The 19,404-nt window shown below is 34.9% G+C and overlaps 1 protein-coding gene and 1 long non-coding RNA gene across 3 annotated transcripts in view; one reads left to right on the top strand and one right to left on the bottom strand.

The window, feature by feature from the left end:
- LOC148109549 (uncharacterized) overlaps positions 1-19,404 on the bottom strand; it is a 141,038-nt gene that overhangs the window by 7,868 nt on the left and 113,766 nt on the right. Inside the window, exon 3 of one of the 2 annotated variants that reach the window (XR_015725453.1) lies at positions 8,957-9,159. The exons of the other annotated variant lie outside the window; for it this stretch is intronic. This is a non-coding gene — a long non-coding RNA (uncharacterized LOC148109549). The remainder of the gene's footprint in view (positions 1-8,956; positions 9,160-19,404) is intronic. 2 annotated transcript variants of the gene reach the window in all.
- Positions 572-7,537, top strand: ODAM (odontogenic, ameloblast associated). Its single transcript, XM_045793443.2, has 10 exons — positions 572-622; positions 709-750; positions 1,539-1,586; positions 2,143-2,376; positions 3,012-3,059; positions 4,882-4,986; positions 5,769-5,816; positions 6,626-6,697; positions 7,117-7,278; positions 7,508-7,537. Exons 1-10 carry the CDS (start codon positions 572-574, stop codon positions 7,535-7,537), a joined length of 840 nt encoding a protein of 279 aa, XP_045649399.2.

Below are 19,404 nucleotides of genomic sequence, written 5' to 3'. Positions count from 1 at the left end.
ACAGTTTCGTCTTATAATCTCTTTCCTTAAATTAGAAAATATTGACTCAGTTGCTCAGTTTTAATATACTTTATGTTATTAGACTTTTAAATGGACATTTATGTGTTATCGCACTATTGTCAGATATTTATTGTAGTATTTTTACTACTACATTAAATAGACATTAAAACTGTTTTTATAATAAAGACCTACTTCATTGACCCCCATCATGGGCCTCCCATGATCAGAAGGACCCATTCCCTGAAGTACAGAACAGCGCAAGTGATGAGGCCATCTTGTTCATTAACTCGCTCAACTATATCACATGCCACCAACTGAATCATTCAATCAAGCTAAAAGGACAAGCAAACAATTCTGGTTTTTTTAAACAGCTACTCTAAGAAAAAGAATAAGTTCTGTTATAAATATCTGTAAATCTACCTTTTTTATTTTAAATTCTAATATGTAAGTAAATACTATAGAATTCACCCAACTACTCTTCCGATTGAACCATACCAACCACTTATTGTTATCATGAGGGTCTATTTAAAGCTCAACTTCACAACTTATTTTCTAGATACTTCATCTGAAAATGAAAACCATAATTCTTCTTGGGCTACTGGGAGCTACAATGTCAGCCCCAGTAAGTGATTTCATGGTACATCTAAAATCATTGTGTGAAACCTGTAACAAATTCTTCTTTGACCATTTCTGTTTTTTATTTTTTAGCTTATCCCACAGCACCTGATGTCTGCAAGCAACAGCAATGAGGTTAGTTTAAATACTTAGAACAAGTTTTCCATTTTTTTTTTGTTTTTAAGGAAACCTGGTGGAGAAGAGATAAAAACCTTCATTCTCTAGTTCGCTCTTTCTCAAATAAGCAAATCTTTAAAAAGGAGGGGAGAGGCACCTGGGTGGCTCAGTCAACAAAGCCTCCTACTCTTGCTTTTGGTTCGGATCACGATCTCAGGGCCATGATCCAGCCCCCCTCCTTGGGCTCTGCACTCAGTGGGGAGTCTGCTTGAGATTCTCTCTCTCCCTCCCCCCACCAACGGAGCTCTTTCTCTTTCTCTAAAATAAATAAATAAATCTTTTTTGTAAATCCTTAATTAATTTATCCTGCATTCCTATCTGATACTAGTTCTTATATCCAAATGCATTTCCAATGTTCATGTTTATTTGGTATACCAGGTTTTTTCTAGAATATTATTTTGTTCCCCTGTGTGACCGTAAAGTCTTTAAAGGCAGAGACAGTATCTCATATATCTTTTTATTCTAATAGCACCCAATATGGGTGTATATAGGTGTTTGAGAGCATAAAAATGACTGACTACACCACTGGAATGGGCTGAAGTTTCGCAATCTCAAAACCAGCAAGGGAGAGGTAGTTAAATCCCAATCCCTAATCACTGTAATTTAGTACAAGCTTAGTGAGAAAACACCCCTAGCAGGAAACTGATCGGTCAGCCCTGGCTTGTTCTGTATTTGCAGTAAACCATGTTCTTAATAGTTTCAGGGTGTGTAATCATCTTGTTTTTGTATTATCTTTCCTTTTCTAGTTACTTCTGAGTCTTAATAATGCTCAACTTCAGCCACTACAGCTTCAGGTACCTCGATAATTATTTTAAGAATATTTTTCGACTGCTTATTTCTTACAGTACTTTGTAGAGAACAAAATGTTTACTGATTTCATTTCTGAAGTCCCAATTTTTAAGGTTATGAATTTGTCCCATACGGTCTAACAACCATTTGTTTGAAGACAAAAGTAAAAGCTGTAATCTGATTAGTGTTTATCTGTTGAAAACTTGGTAAGTGCCAGGCACAAATTCTCACAACTGTGAGATAGTTAAATTAACCATTTACACAAAGTCACACTCAACCATTAAAAAAAAAAAAAAAGGACTTAACTTCAGTCTGCAACTGCAGAAACTATACTCTTTATCTATTTCATTCTGCCCCACATTTTTTAAGACCATTGGGAAGTTGGCATTGTTCGTGCTATTTGCACAGCTCATAATGGGCTAAGATGCTGTCCTTTTTTATAAGGCAACAATGGAATTACAGAATTGTCTATATTTTGCCTTTTTCTTGCTCAGGACTGATTTTAAATTCTTTTCGAAATGAAAGAGAAATGCCTCCTTTCTTTCTTTTGTGTCCTTCCAGGGCCCATTTAATTCGTGGATCCCTCCTTTCTCTGGGATTCTGCAACAGCAGCAGCAAGCTCAAATTCCAGGGCTTTCCCAGTTCTCTTTATCAGCTCTTGACCGGTTTGCTGGACTGTTCCCAAATCAGATACCTTTCCCAGGACAGGTCAGTTTTGCCCAAGGAACCCAGGTGGGACAGCAGGACCCCTCACAGCCTCAAACACCACCGCAGACCCAGCAGGGCCCTAATCATGTAAGTCGAGCCTCACCCATCCTGTTGTTCTGAAGAGAGAGAACCCACGTTGAACGTGAAAATGAGTAGGAATCAGCTTTAAAATAAGACAGCAGTTACTGAGAAAGATTTCTCATAATTTGCTTTATCATCCCTGGAAGTACTTCCTTACCTTTTCTGATTTCTAACATGAAAAATACCGTTTAAATCCGCTATTCTATCACAACCACAAAAGTGTTAAAAACATGTCTGAGAAAAAATAATTAGGGAAATTTCATCTTTAAAGAAGAAACAATTTGCTTTAATGATATACATATAATAGATGACCTTTTGCTGTCATAGAAATATTTAATACAAATTACAAATGTGTGTGGTAGGTCTAGGAAAAACAGCTCTGGAATTTCATATTAAAAAGTCAAGTATAACTGAAGTGTCTGGGTGGCTCAGTCGGTTAAGCATCCAACTCTTGATTTCAGCTCAAGTCATGATCTCAGGGTCCTGAGATCTAGCCCCATGTGGGGTTCCATGCTGGGCATGGAGCCAGCTTAAGATTCTCTCTCTCCCTCTTTCTCTGCCCCTCCCCTCTGCTGGCTCTCTCTCTCTCAAAAAAAAAAAAAAAAAAGTCAAGTATAACTTTTTTATACCTTCTTTGGCAGGTTATGCCCTATGTGTTCTCCTTCAAAATGCCCCAAGAGCAAGCTCAGGTAAATGAGTAGAATACCACCACTCCTACAGACAGATGGCTATATATGCTCTCTATCTAATGCTTTCTTTTATAGCAGGGCTATGAAAACTAATATAATTATCACTATCTAGTGCCACTGTTGCTGGGCTGGCATCAGTTTGCTAATGTTAGGCTCACTTAATAATGCCTGAAGAAAGGACAGCTAAGGAGAGTCTCCAGAATTCCTGAGTTTCCAGGGCATTACTGTATTGGGAATAGAGGCGTTTGATAAGCTATAGGTCATGGTCCCTCTGCATGACACTTGTACTGGCATTTGGAAACTCAAGAGAAATACCATGGGCTGACTTCGCCCAACCCAAAATTTTGTTTTAGAGGGAGATGCATTAAACTGATAAAATACGATATGATGTACAGGTAAGAAACACCTGCCACATTATTTGGCAGTTAGGGCATTCTGCTCAAAATATTTCCAAGTTCTTGTATATTTTCAATTTAATTCTATATTACAATCAAATGGTGATGATTTCCATTAAACAAGAAACCTTATAAAATGAATGCCAACTAGTATGATCATTAGAGTAGTATAGAAAACCCTCTTAAGATTAGTCTCACCTAATTAACTTTATAATAGACTAGGTTCAAAGAAATAGGGACATGGATAAATTATTCACCAGCAGAATACTGACAATTTCATAAAAAGTTATACCACTTGGCTCTCATGTAATCATAATTATGTAATTTTTGTCCCATGCTCATTATAAAATAAAAGTTACTTCTAGACATTACCTCATTCTATTCCACAGTATTTAGAGAGGTAGATACATGGTAAGTGGGATTACTTCATTTTAAGAATCAGGGAACTAAGTCTTAATGAGATTAAATTCCCAACCCTAATGAAAGCAAATAGCTGAGTTGTAACATAATTCTTCATCCTTCCTTAACCACTAAACCAGTGGTTCTCCATCCTGGCTGTGCTTTAGAATCTCTGGTGGTAATTTTGAAAATTACAAAATGCCTGGACCCTACCCACACCTAATGATTCAAGACCTGATGAGTAGATCCCAAATATGATTATCTACTAAAATGCTCAAAAGGTGATTTTTAATTCTTAGCCAGAAATAAGAACCTCTGCATAAAATGTACTTCTCAAGCTATAGTTGTTTTTTCAACCCTTATGTTTAATATAGTCTCTTATTTAATTACACAAGTATACAAAATATATGAACCTCTCTATATGTACTAAGATCCCCATTTTCTATAAACACATATGCATGTAGAGACACACACAGGCATAGATGGAAGCCAATACATGATAATGTGGGTGGTAAAGTTGCAGGTGATTTTATTTATTCCTTGTCTATTTCTGGATTTTCCAAATATTCTAAAAAGGCTTATGGATTATCTTAATAAAATGGTAATTATTAAAAGCAACACATTCTTGAGAATTCATTCATTATCATAGAACTTCTAATACCATTCCTGCAGAATAATGATTCTTAAAAAATATAGGGAAAATGTCTGGTAAGTCAGACATAACTTCTTAGATATTCACAAAGTAAACTGTACATAAAGTTTGTATATAAAGTATACAGTTTGTATGCAAAGTCCATGGTGCCCTTTCTTAAAAGCCTATTATTTTACTACTTCTTTCATGTGTTTGGCCAAGCAACCTTGAAACAAAGTCCAGTATCATGTGCAATATGAATTATTTCTAAAGTTTGAGAAGAACTGCTTCATGCTTTAGTTTGTTCATAAAATTACTAGATATAAACTGAAGATTTTTTTTAAAGCCCTCTGCTGATGTAATGGAAGCTCTTACATACTTCTCTGTTTACAAATAGATGCTTCAGTACTATCCAGTCTACATGCTCCTACCCTGGGAACAATCTCAACTAACAGCCACACAATCACCTCCACAAATGGGACAGCAGCGATTTGAGGAGCAGGTACCACTGTTTGATTTTAGTCTGACTAGTTCCACCTGAGACTAGAGGAGATATGGTAATTTTCAGAGGAGAGAATATCGGAGTATAGTTACTGCAAAAGCTCAACAGCCTGAACTGGTGGTCACAAAAAGGTACAGTGCATTCTCCTAACACGGCACTAATTTGCTTGAAGGCTGGATTTTAAAGCAACAAAGTCAGTGAGTGGACATCAATAAAATCAGAGGCCAAAAGATGCATCATCTTGGAAAAAATTTGTAACTTTTAAAAAGGTACTAGCATCCTTCTTGTCATTTTTATATGTGGTTATTAAGAAAAAAAATAGCTTCCATGATAGAAGGCACCTATCATCACTAGATACAATTAGATAACATTAACATTGAGTTTTGTGGACCTACAATACATTTTTAGAATTCTAATGTAATTTCAGGTGGCCCATACATAACTAGATTTCTTTTAGTTAGAATGGGGAAAAAATTTAATAGTTTATCACCACTCTAAAACCAAATTAGAGAAAACTGAAAATTATGCTTTAAGTGACTGGTAGTAGTAATTCCAATTAAGTTGTGTTAGTCTAAAAAGAAAAGAATTTTAACCTAGAAATCATATGGTATTAAAAGGATGCTTGGTAATTTAACCGTAATTTTTACCACCTAGAACATATGAACTTTCAAAAAAGCATTTACTATAATATAAATATATATATAATTTCAAGTAATCATTTATTACAAAATTATAACAAAATCATCACAGCAAATCTAACTCATTTTCCAAAAATCTGACAGATGCCATTCTATACTCAATTTGGATATATTCCAGTACAAGCAGAACCTGTAAGTAATGCATACTTTTCATTAAAAAAACAAACAAACAACCACTAACTTTTGAAATGACTTGCTTCATAACGGATTAAATCTATCAGCGCCCTTTAGCCAAAAACCATTAGGGACGCATCTATGGTTGAACAAAATTGGATTTATCTACTCATTGCAATGAGGGAAGACCCACACGGGGATCTGTGGGTGTCTTGATAGGAAGGGGACTGTTCAAAGGGTTTGGGCTTCTGTCAGGTGATTTTGGGGACAGTTCCAGGAGTAATGGTTCACTCTGAATTGGGTGTTCTCGAGAAGTGGTAATTCTTGAGAAATAGTAATTCTAATTCTATTACTGGTAATTAAACAATTCTTACCTAGAAGATAAAATCAAAGAAGAGTGAGGCAAAGGCTCTGACTGGTAAAGAAGGAAGAGCAACTCAGATTATCCAGGATAGAAGGGTGCCTGGTATTTCTGTGGCTTGCATGGCAACCTTGCTTTAGACAAGATTACACAGTGGTCTTGTTTTCGTTGCATTTCATCGCGTTCAGACATGACCTTGTCTGATGTTGGTGGTCTGTAGGATTGTTAATGTTCAACAGAACACCAGGGTCTAGCAGAGTGTGTCCGGTAAACCCCTGACAACACAAGCAGAGTTGTGTGCCCTGTGTCAGGAGCTACTTTTCTCTTTCTCAAATCCAAATGATTATCTTTGTTTTTAAGAAACCAAAATTGAAGAAGTTGGGAAAGTATGTAACTGCCTTGGATGCAAAACCACATATTTTATAGATGGAAAATTCAGACTTTTTTCAACTTTCCAATGGTACAGGTTATGCCGGGAGGACAGCAGCAACTAGCCTTAGATCCCCCCCTAGGCACAGCTCCTGAAACTGTTGTGATGGTAAGATCCCTTATCACATTGTGCTAGCTACCAGAAGTCAGCAACTGGCAGCCAATAGGTTCCTGCACTATTGTTCATTTTAATGGACTTTACTATTATTTTTCCATCAACAATTATTATCCTTTCCACCTATAATCTTTTGCCAGTCAAGGTTCAATTTACTCATCAAATATTTACTACTCTGTATCAGATACACTCCTAGGGACACCCATTTAAAATCAGGTATTAAGAGACATCCACATTTGCCCGTATATTTTATACTCATTCTATAATAGATTATAATCTAAAAAACTAGTAGTGATTTACTTCTTAAACAAATTCTTTGCCTTGCATCTCAATCCTGTTGCTTTATATTCTTCCCAATTTTGACCTTGTATTTGAAGCTGTAACCACCTTGTGTTCTTTCTAATTCTCTATAGCCAGGAGGAGGAGTGATACCATATTTACAAAAAGAAGTGATAAACTTCAAACATGCCAAGGGAGGAATTTTCATTCCTTCAACTTCACAAAAACCCAGTACTACAAATTCTTTTGCTCCTGCTATTGACCCAACTATTACCCCAGAGTTGATGGGAAAGAAGGTAATCAAGGATTTATTTTATGTAAGAAATTGTTATCTAATGAAAAATACAAAGTTAATGATTAACTTAGAAAACTCAGTCACAGAAATGAGAGTTAATGATATAGTAAAATACATGGTCTGTACCTTAAATAAGGATGCCAATAATTGATTATTAATAATCAATTAATTAGAATATAATTTAATTTTGATTTAATAAGCACTTCTAATGAATGTCCTTTTCTCACTAGGCCAAGACTGATTACTTAAAGGAACCGTAAGATGTTGTCCTAATCATTCAGAGTTTTTGGTAGGTATTTGTCAGAAGGCATCTGTTAAGTACCATGACACATCCTAAATTAAAAGAGAAAAAAACAAAAAACTGTCAGGGGAACTAATGAAGAGGTCTTACCAAAATCAAACAAAACAAACAAAAAAAGTTAGTGCTTATATAGTTCTATAAAACTAATAATAATTGTGGAACTTTAGCAACTTTTTAAAAATAAAAATAAATTTTTGAGAATCATGTTTGCCTATGCCATAAATTTGGTATAAACTCTGAAAACACAAGTAGTAAATATACTAGGTCCATGTAAAAGACATTCTACGAACACAATATAGAGTCTCCCAAGTCATCACTTCACTTTACAAGCCAGAAGTTGTTAACAATGTCAATACATCTAATTAGATGTAATCTAATTAATCCATCTGTATTAGACTGGAATGAAATAAAATCTCAAAGTGATTAAAAAATTGTAAAATCACATGGAAATTTCAAATTTTAAATTCATATCAAACATAACCTTAACACAGCTTGGCTGGCTGTGAGGCTCATGGGTGTTTGATAGAAGGGCAGGCTGGGATGGCACCAAGAAACAAAAAATATATGCTAAAAAGCAAACAATTTGGCCTGAAGGGAAAAGTAAAAGGCAAGGGTTTTTTGAAATCTTCTCCCTGCTGCCTATGAGTCTTTTCTGATTCCTACTTCTGCGAAAATGAATCCTCAGCATCCTTCAGCTAAAAAAAAAAAAAAAAAAAAGCCTATAAAATACAACCAGAGTGAATAGTTTAGCCTAGATTTTCTTTAGAAAATTCTCTTATAATGTGACATTTTACACAATGCAGGTCAATTCAAGTTATTTAATCAGAAATACTAAAGAAATCCGATGTAGTGTGACCTTCCTTCCATGTGACAACAGCGCCAGAAGTAAAGTTTTCTAGTTTTTTATTAATTTCTAGTTTTTATTACACATTTTGGAAAATATCTAGCAAATGTTCCACAAAACAGTCTGATGGTATTAAAATGCACTCCTATCTTATTTTTCAGAGAAAAAGCTTTGGCGGTGCCCCGGATATCATTTTAGGCTATTTGCTTCCTCAATGCTAACATCAGTTCTTTGAAATATACAAAATACTCTTCTCTTGAATTTCTTTTTACTTATAAATAATATTACACTCTTTAAGTCATAGAACATAATACAATCGTATAATAAGTCCTGTCTTTACAAAATTATGTTTCTTTTCAAATATCCTATCACTGTATAATCTAGAAAGTAACAAGAATAAAGCTAATATCTCTAGATCAACTAGATCATTGCATTTATTATTTGTTAAGGATAGCTTTGGAAAATGAGAATAAAGATACACTGCCATTGGATTTATGAGTGTGGTGATTGTGACTAATGAACTAAAGTACGTACCTTTGACATATCATCTCATTATTACCGCAAGCCCATTCAGCCGGACTCCTTCTGATGAGCTTGCCCTCCGAATCAAAATATTTGGTGGCAGATACCATGAAGTGCATGCTCCCAGTAAGACACAGCTACACACAGAAATGGCTGTCCTCACCGAAAAGCTTAAATCCCTAGGAAGAGATATGCTGGTTTGAGGAGGCAGCATCCTGTAGAGAATAAGGCATAGATTTCGGATTTGGTCAGATCTGGCTTTCAATGTGGTTTTGAGCCTTCAGCAAGTCACTTAACCTGAGCCTCAGGTGTAAAACAGAGATAACAATACCTTTTAGAACTGCTGAAGGGTCTACATGAAATAACACATATAAGATACCTGGCCATACAAAGTACTCAGAAAATGTTAATTTCCCCCCTTTCACTTGTGACTATGGAAACTTCTTACTTATTTTCTCAGCTTTGGAGCTACAGCTGAAATTCTGAGAAAACAGGAATACTGACATTTAATGTGCTTTATATATTTGTATGTAGGTGTGTGCTGATGTGTGTGAGTGCATGCACACAGAAAGTTGAATGTATAAATGAGTGAATACATGAATGTGTTAAGTGGTTTCAAGCAAATTTGGTTAGTATTGTAGGCTTTAAAGTTGATCAAAATTCCTAGAATCATACCTTTTCCAGAATTTAGTACCATTGTAACTCTGAAAACTGCTACTTGCCCTATGGAAGAGCAACCCAATAATCATGTATTTTATTTTCATCTTATATTTTCTCCTTTTCCCCTCAATTGGGGAGTTGAATGAATGTAATTCTGGGTAACTGACTGACCCTTACTATGGGACATGACACAGATATTTACACATCAAGATGTCTGTTGAAAGCTGATATTCAGCACTTAGGAACATTGCGTCCCCAAATTCCAAGAGTTCACAAGGTCACTGAAAAAATTACATGAGGTAATTCATGCTGATGTTTAGAAAACAAGCACACACTCAACTCCTCTTCAAGGATGAGGAGAAAGAGGATGGTCAAAGACTAACGAGGAGAGATGAGCACAACATAGCTACTCTGTTCAAGGGACAGTGAAGAGAAGCAGAACTCAGGCAAAGCTGCAAAACTCTAAGTATCAAACTAAAATCAATTCAAGAGTTTGACAGTATCAGGGGTTACAATAATAAATACTGTGAAAAATACGAGCATTACATAAATACAATAATAACAGGTAAAAACACAAAACGGAATTGCATGGAGCACTGGGTGTTACACGCAAATAATGAATCATGGAACACGACATCAAAAACTAAGGATGTACTGTATGGTGACTAACATACCATAATAAAAAATTATTATTAAAATGAATAAATAAATAAATAAATAGAATAAAAAACCATAAAATGGAGAAGTATTACATAAAATAATGTGCAATGTTAAACATTATTACTCTGAGTATAAATATTTTGATAAAAACATTCATATTAAGTTAAGTATGCTGAAATTATTTATTCTAGGCAATATTAACAGGACCTTATTACTCTGGATAGCTTTAACAGATTCAATTTAGTGACTTAGCTTAAAAAATAAATTCTCTAATCTCTGGCTGTTCAGGATCCAATCTGTTTCAGGAAGATGTTAAGTCATGTTAAGGTATTCGTGAGCAACAACTGTTTGAAAACCTGAGTACTAGAATTACTTTCAATGAAATATTCTACATTTTCAATGTACTTTATAAAAGAACTTTAAACTCTACCATTTTTTTTAGCAAAGTTAGGAAGACAAGAATACACTTAACCACCAGAATACAAGAAAAAAACTATCTTTTGCTTGTTTTAATCCTAACATCCCAATCGCTCCATCCCAGGCCAGTGAAGATAAGGTGAAGTGGAAAAAAAGAGCTCAACCAACTCATTTTGTACTGGTTTGAACAGAAAAAAACCTACATAGAATAATTTCTTTAAATCAGCTGTGTGTAGATTTTATAATCCACAATGTTTTGTTTTATTTTGCTTTAAATGTTTCCTTGGGGGAGGGGACATCACATTTCTACTCAATTAAGAGAAACATGTTTACAGTCTTGAGGTCTTTTATATTTTTTACACTTATCACACCATGAATTCATGGGGAATGGATTTCAATGCTCCTCAAAACTTTCCCTACCAACTTTCTCCAATGGTTGCTTCCTATCTAAACGTACTAGAATAGCAATAGTTCAAGACTAAAATATAGAATCCAGCATGACTTCACCTTCAACATTATATCCATATACAATCTATCATCATGGTCTAGTATCACTTGCAATGCACAGATTTTAAGTATGTGGTTTGATGAGTTTTATTCACACACACACACACACACAAATATATATATACCTTGTAAGCCACCATCCCATCTAGGTACAGAACATTTCTATCGCCCCTAGAAAGTCCTTCTTGTTCTTTTCCAGCCAATCTCATCTCCCACTGTCATGCCAGGCTACTACTTTAAAAAGTTTTTCTGTCAGTTTATATTAATTTTGCCTGTTCTGGAACTTTATATAAATTAAATCATACACTATATATTCTTTTGTATCTGGAGCCTGTTACTCAATATAATGCTTTTGTGATTCATCCATGTTACTGTTACAGTTGCATACTGCATTGCATGACAGTATCAGTTTCCTTCTTCATCTCCTATTGAAGAACATCTGGGTTGTTTCTAATTACTGAACATTACAAATAAAGCTGCTATGAATGTTCTTCTTATACAAATCCTTTCATGAACATATATTTTCATTTCTCCTGAGTAAATACCAAGAAGGGGAGCAAAATCACAGAGTAAGTGTATGTTATAAATAACTGATAAGTAGTTTCCAATATGGCTGTACCATTTTGTACTCTGATCCCCACTGTGTGTCAGAATTCCAGTTTCTCCACCTTCTGGTCAACATTTACAATCATCTTTTTTAAAAAAAAAAATCATTTTCAGGAATTGCTCAAATTATTCATTTGCAAAGTTGGTGTAAATTGTATCTTTGGTGGGCCATAAATCAGGTTTTTGGTTTAAACAAAGTTTATATATGATCATGCTGACTTAGAAAGAAATCTAAAATAGATTCCCTTGTATCTCAGGCCTTTAGAGAGCTTTTTCTCTCATCACTGAGTTCAACTCATTAATAGTCTATGAATGATTTTTACATCTGTGTCCATGAACGCTTTTAGTTGGCAATTTTCTTTCTTACAATATCCCTGGCAGTTTTTATTTTGGGGTTTTGCTAGTTTCATAACATGAGTTGGAAAATGTTCTATTCTTCCTAAGTCTGGTGTTATTTGTATTATTTCTTCTTTAAATGTTTGATAGAACTCACCAGTAAAGCCACTTGGGTCCAGAGTTTTCTTCAGAGGAATATTTTTAATTATACTTTATTAAATACAAGGTTGCTTTTTTATTTCTATTTTTTATTTCTTAACACTGGATTTAGATGTAATGTCAATGAATGTCTCTCATTCTAGAACTTCAATAACATACATATTAGATTACTAATACTATCCCTCAGATCAGTGAGCCTTTGCTAATTTTAGTTTTCTCAGTTGTTCAGTTTGGAAATTTTCTATTGATCTCCAAATTCATTGGTCCTTTTTTCATTATAGCCAATCTGTTTCTGCTATTAATATCATCTAGTGAATTTTTAAGTTTTAAAAATTTTAAGTTCTTGGATTACTATTTGATTTTTTAACAATTTTCTAATCTCTTCAGAAATTACCAAATCTTTTAGTCAATATTTTAATCACATTCCCATAAATCCTCTAACATGTTCAATCCTAGTTATTTTTAAATCCTTATCAACTTATTTCAATTCCTAGATTGTCTGTGAGTCTGTTTCTTTTGACTGATGTTACTTTTGAGTATGGGTAACATTTCCTTGTATAGTGGTTAATTTGTGCGTCATTTTGACTGGCCACAGAGCCCTAAGATTAAACATTTCTGGGTGTGTCTGTGAGGGTGTTTTGGGATGAGATTAGCATTTAAATTGGTAGACTCCGTGAAGCAGATTGCCCTGCCCAATGTAGGTGAGCAACATCCAAGTCATTGAGGGCCTGAGTAGAACAAAAGGCAGAAGGAGGAAGAATTTGCCCCTTTTTTTCTGCCTTACTCCTTGAACTGGGACATCTCATTCCATCTTCTCTGTTTCTTGAACTGGGACTTCCACCATAGGTTCTCCTGGTTCTCAGGCCTTTGGACTGAAGCTGAATTACACCATTAGTAATCCTGGGTCTCTAGCTTGCAGATGGCAGACTGTGGGACTTCTCAGCCCCCATATCACAAGTCACTTCCTCATAATAATTCTCAATAAAGATATATAGATACAGATACACTGTTGCCCCTTGAACAACATGAGGGTTGGGGTACCAACCCCTCACACAGTCAAAAATCCATATATGATTTTGACTTCCCAAAAGCTTAACTACTAATAGCCTACCACTGACCAGAAGCCTTACTGATAACATAAGGCATATTTTGTATGTTATATGTATTATTTATTGTATTCTTACAATAAACTAAACAGAAAAGAAAATGGTATTAAGAAAAACATAAGGAAGAGAAAATACACTTAAAGTACTTTACTATAAAAAAATCCACATTTAAGTGGACCCATGCAGTTCAAACCCATGTTGATTAAGGATCTACTGTAGATACAGAAAAGAGATATATTACAGGTATATACATATATATACAGAGATATAATACAGGTTCAATTTCTCTGGAAAACCCCGACTAATACACTTTGGATTTTTCTGCATACTTAGTAATTTTTTTATTATATGTTGACTTTGTAAATGATATATAGTAGAGGCTCTAGATTCTGTTATGTTCTTCAGAAGAATGTTGTATTTTGTGCTAATCCAGTTAATATAGTGGAAGATCCACACTGGTCTTGTGGAGGTTTTTTGTTTTTTTAACTTATCCATATATTCATTTCACTTTTATCTTCAGTGCTAGGGCAAAACTAAGTCCTATCAAAATGGTCTTTACACCTATGGGTTGCCCTTCTGGTATTTGAATAGAAAATAAATGAAATTTATCAAGCTCCTCTAAGTTGATGGAACTCTAATTCCTAACTCAGTCTCCACAGCAATAGGAAGTTGCTGCAATCTCTACTCTGTTCTTCAACTTTCCACCTATTGTTTTACCCTGGGAGCCCTGATGTCTTGCTTTGCATAGGCATATTTCAGTAGTCAGCCAAGAATTTGGGAAGACTTTATATACATATTTTGAGGATTTCACCTCAGACATTCCCTCCATTATGGCACTTCCTCACTCTGGTATCCCCAAACTCCCTTCTCTGATATCTCAGAGACTATTACTTCCTTACTAAGGAAACCCCCAACTCCACACCCTGCAGACAAAGAGTGCCTATGAGGGAAAAGTGATATAAATATAGATTCAATCTTTCTTGCAAGAGTCTAATTTCTTTAAGTTTCTACCCGCTTTTGGTCACTCACCAATGCTTTCCAACTGTTGTTTTTCTTATTAGGTCCAGAATTCATATAATTGTATTAGCAGGAGGTTTAGTTCAATATAAACTTTTCTGTCAGTTCCAGAAGGTGAAAGTCTATATTCTGCAGATTTTCCCTCATAAGTATCTTTTGAATAGCTTTATCTTTACTGTCTCTACCCTCCTGAAGGCCATGCTCATTTCTTATGAGGATTAATACATAACCACCTCCATATTTGTTCCCCCTAAAAAGAGTGATTATTCAAAAATGGAACCTCCATCATGTTATGCCCTTGCTTAAAACCATGCAACACTTTCCCATTGGTCTCTGCTTAAACATCAAACTCTTTTAATTGACTTAAAAGGTTCATATTACTTGGTCCTGCTAATACATCAGTCTTAAACCCTTTGATCATTCCAACCAAAATAGCAAAACTCCTTTACATTTCATAAAATATGCCATGAACCCCTGATACCTGAAAGTTCACACTCTGTTCCCTCTGCCTGGAATATTACTCCTCCTTCTCTTCATTTGGCTAATATTGTATCACTTCTTAGGTCTTTACTTTTTCTGGAATATTCTTTCATAAATCACTTATATTAGCCTGGGGTGCCTGTTCTGTAGTTCTACAGTACCCATATTCCCTTAATTATTTCACTTATAAATTCTGTTTGCTTGTATTCTCTCTAATAAACTGTAAGCTCTAGCAAGCCATGAACAGTGTCTTTGCCACTGAGTACTACAGAGTGACTTCTGTAGTGCCTGACTTGTAGTCACAGCAAAATAAATGCTTAATAAATTAGTAAACTGACTATAACTTACTTTGACACAACCTGATTCTCTCCATCGATAATTTCATAATTTATTTTTTTTATTTTTTTTTATTTTTTTTATTTTTTTTTTGATAATTTCATAATTTAAATGGCAAGAGCCAACAGCTGAGCAGCCTTGTTTACTTATTTTCCCAAAAACTAAGACATGAAAATGCCACCAACACACTTTGATTCTCGTATCAGTTTCCATTAAGAATTGTGTATAACTGTTATATCTTAAAAAGTTTTTAACATTTGCCTTCAAAGGTGTCCAATTATAAAAATTATTCTTGTGGGGCGCCTGGGTGGCACAGCGGTTAAGTGTCTGCCTTCGGCTCAGGGCATGATCCCGGCGATCTGGGATCGAGCCCCACATCAGGCTCTTCTGCTATGAGCCTGCTTCTTCCTCTCCCACTCCCCCTGCTTGTGTTCCCTCTCTCACTGGCTGTCTCTATCTCTGTCGAATAAATAAATAAAATCTTCAAAAAAAAAAAATTATTCTTGTGACTGATCCAAAACTTCCCTTGCCCAAATCAAGATGTATTATCTTTTTGAATATACAGTTATAATTTTAAGTATATAAAATTAAAAGACTAGCTTTGATATATGTTGTAACCTAATGTCCAAAGGGATTGGAATGCAACCTCTTCTGATAAAAACAGTTTTTAAACATACAGATTATATCACTATTTAAAAATCTCTATAGCCACCTTGTCATTCACTAAGTGGATTTTCCCCTGATTCATTTCATGTTATTTGTGCTGTGGTTAGGAACTAATTCTTCATTCCAGTTACAGGGTTTACTAGATTTGTGTTCTTAGGCACCTTTCTTTTCTTTTTTCTTTTGTTTTCTTTCCTTTTTTTCAAATCTTTTCCAAGCTGCACTTTCCTCATCTGTAAAATGGGGATAATTACATAGCTTATTCCATAGGGCTATTGTGAATATAATGCATTTCATGTAAAGCATTTGTCAGCTTCTAACACATCACCATTTTTTCACAATGTTACCTTAAATTATGTAAACTAATAGAACATTTAGAATCTCTATTAAGGGGCTCCCAGGTGGCTCAGTCGTTAAGTGTCTGCCTTCTGGTCAGGTCATGATCCCAGGGTCCTGGGATCTAGCCCCACATCGGCTCCCTGCTCAGCGGGAAGCCTGCTTCTCCCTCTCCCACTCCCCCTGCTTGTGTTCCCTCTCTAACTGTGTCTCTGTCAAATAAATAAAATCTTTTAAAAAAATTAAATATTATATATTTAATATATATAGTATATATTATATATATTATATATAATATATTATAAATAAATATAAAATATATATAATATATTATATATATTATAAATAAATATAAAAATAATTATTAAATACAAAAAGCTTCTCATATTTTAATAATTCAGAGATAAAAATAATGGGGGAAAAGAAACTTGAAATTCTGGATGATGAACATGGAAATCAGATATGCACCTGAAGGAGACTAGCAGTTCAAATTCAAAATTTTTAATTTCAATTCCCTGCCATATAGAAAATGCCATTTTTATTCAAATTTTTTAAGCTAGGAGGCAACCAGGAAAACTGTTATTATTGTTTTTTTAATGCTGAATAAACGGGTGGTTATTAAAGGTTAACCAATCTGTCCAAGTTAAGAAGTGGAGGGGCATGATTCAGATCCTGGATTCATGGCTCTACAGGCCACTTTCTTAATCTCCGCATGAAGAGCATGCAGCAGAGAAAAATGTCTATTAGGAGGAACCACAGGCAGTAACTACAGAGCTCTGTGTAACACAGGGTAGCAGCACTGTAAACCATGTTTTGTATCAAAATATTTAGGTTCTATTCAAACATTATAGAAAAAATGTAATAGTGCATAGAAGGAGGTCATTAATTTTTAAATTTTGTATTTAACCAATATTAGTTTGATTTTGAAAAAATAAGTTAACATTTTACAGACAGAAAGGGAAGTTTTTGGAATGGGCTATGTAAGCTTTTTGTAATATATTTCAAATATGGCAATGTCCGTCATTTGAACCATGTGAAAAATATCAAATTATTAATAGAATTTGGTATAAAATTCAAATTATGCTGATAAAACCATATCTCATGAGTCTGAGGACAGTTAATAAATGGAGTTTTTCAGCTCTTGGTCTTTGGGTTTCAAGCTATGTTATGACTGATAAAGAGCCAAAGAAGTAACCAAAGCAACTTCTGATGAGCCTGATTTGTTCACTCAATAAGAATTTCTTAAGCACATAATTAGTGTCATGGTAAGGCAGGCCCATTGCAAGGAACAGTACGGTGGTCATGGGGGTCTAGCCATGACTCTGGCACTTGCTGGTGCTGACTCCAGGCATGAGAACTCTACCACCACCTTCCTTTTCAACAAATGGAAGTTAAGTGTGCCATGGAGATTGTGGAATTGACAACCACTGAAATTCTACAACATTGACACATAGGATTCTAATTCTTTTGCAGGAATCAACAGTCACTAAGGACAGGACACTTCTAATTGAATATATAACTCTTACAGGGGCTTTGAAGATAATTCAGAGATTTATCTGCATCCATTCTCTTAGAAGGAAGATGTCACAGACTTGTTTAAATAAAAAATTCCTCCTGAGTACTGAACATGTATGCAAGTCTATTAAAGGTTGGATCATTTCTCATAGTTTCCAATGACAAAAGAGAGAGAGAGAGAGAGAGAGAGTAGAAATGCCTAAAGAATGTGTATGTATTGAATTTCTACAAACTTTGTCAGCCACAAGATGTGCAACAAGGTATTTCTGCTTCTTATTGAGTTAATCCGCTGATAAGGCTTCCCATAGTGGGGCTTTTCCCTACCACTAATTCTAATCCTTTAATGAGAATAAGCCTAGGGGCTTTTTTTTTTTTTTATTGCATTAACTGCTAAACCTGTTCCCGTAGGTATTCTCATCTCCACTCACCACCCAGTCTGAGTATTACAATTGAAAAGGTACAGAGAGGTCATCTAACCATTCCAAAATCCTCTCTGCTACCTATATCACAGCCTATAGTCACTCAACATCTTGAATACCTGCAGATAGGTCTTTTTAACTCTTAAAAAGTTTTTCCTTACAGATTATTTTTAATATATTTTTTGAAGTGTAATTGACATATTAGTTTCAGGTGTAAATCTAATGATTCGATATTTGTATACACTGCAAACTAAGCACCATAAGTCTAGTTTCCCTATCACCATATTAAGTTATGTAATAAACCGTAAAGTATTATTGACTGTAGTCACTATGCTGTACATTACATTCCCACTACTTATTTATTTTATGACTAGAGGTTTGTGCCTCTTGATCCCCGTCTCCCATTTTGCCCACCCTCCAATCCCCCTCCTCTCTGCAGACCACCAAGCTGTTCTCTGCTTCTGTTAGTTTGATTTATTTTGTTTTGTTTGTTGGCTTGATTTGTTTTTTAAATTCCACATATATGTGAAATCACAGGGTATTTGTCTTTCTCTGCCTCACTTGTATCAGCATAATCCCCTCAAGGTCCATCCATACAAGATTTCATTTTTTTATGGCCGAGTAGTTTCCATTGTGTGTGTGCGCATATGTGTATATATACACACACATAGCACATCTTCTGAATCCTTTCATCCATCAATGGATATTTTGGTTGTTTTCATATTAATATCTTGATATATTCATTTTCTTCTGCCATCAGAGTACCCCCACAAAATAAACCTAAGCTCTCTTTCATATGATAGCTTGTCCAGCTTTTGAAAGCCACTCACAACCTCTTTCTGGGCAAAACATCCTAGTTGCTCTTTCTTGGGTTATCCTTGCCCTTTGAAAGACAGCCACATACTGAAGACATTGCAGAGGGAATTTTTGTATATATAATTTTTGTTCTTTTAGGCAAAGGTGTTTTCTGTTTATTAGATTCTAGTCATTAGAACTAAGATTTAGCACATGAAAGAGCAGCTTCTACAGCCTGAATTCATCCAGAATTACAGCTTGTTAGAGCTTGGTGGATTGGTATGGAGGGTGAAATTAGATCACCAACCAGAAAGAGCAATTATTCCCTCCTAATACTGCTCAGTTCACTACTTACATTCAGATTTAACTAACATATTAAGCCCCTAATCTGGTTCTAATTCCAATGTAATGTAATGCTTACATATACCTTTATATTAGCTGAAGAACC

The sequence above is a fragment of the Ursus americanus genome, chromosome 8 (assembly GCF_024610735.1).
Source record: "Ursus americanus isolate L20-20 chromosome 8, mUrsAme1.1.p, whole genome shotgun sequence".
In the NCBI taxonomy this organism is placed as follows: Eukaryota; Metazoa; Chordata; class Mammalia; order Carnivora; family Ursidae; genus Ursus; species Ursus americanus.
The sequence above is the reverse complement of the archived record's forward strand: the minus strand, read 5'-3'. Positions and strand labels throughout refer to the sequence as shown.

Excerpts from the sequence above, each read along its gene's own strand:
- ODAM (XM_045793443.2), top strand. The coding sequence starts at position 572 with ATGAAAACCATAATTCTTCTTGGGCTACTGGGAGCTACAATGTCAGCC. Across the intron at positions 2,377-3,011 it reads CCCAGCAGGGCCCTAATCAT|GTTATGCCCTATGTGTTCTC; the intron begins GTAAGTCGAGCC and ends CTTCTTTGGCAG. Across the intron at positions 5,817-6,625 it reads TTCCAGTACAAGCAGAACCT|GTTATGCCGGGAGGACAGCA; the intron begins GTAAGTAATGCA and ends CCAATGGTACAG.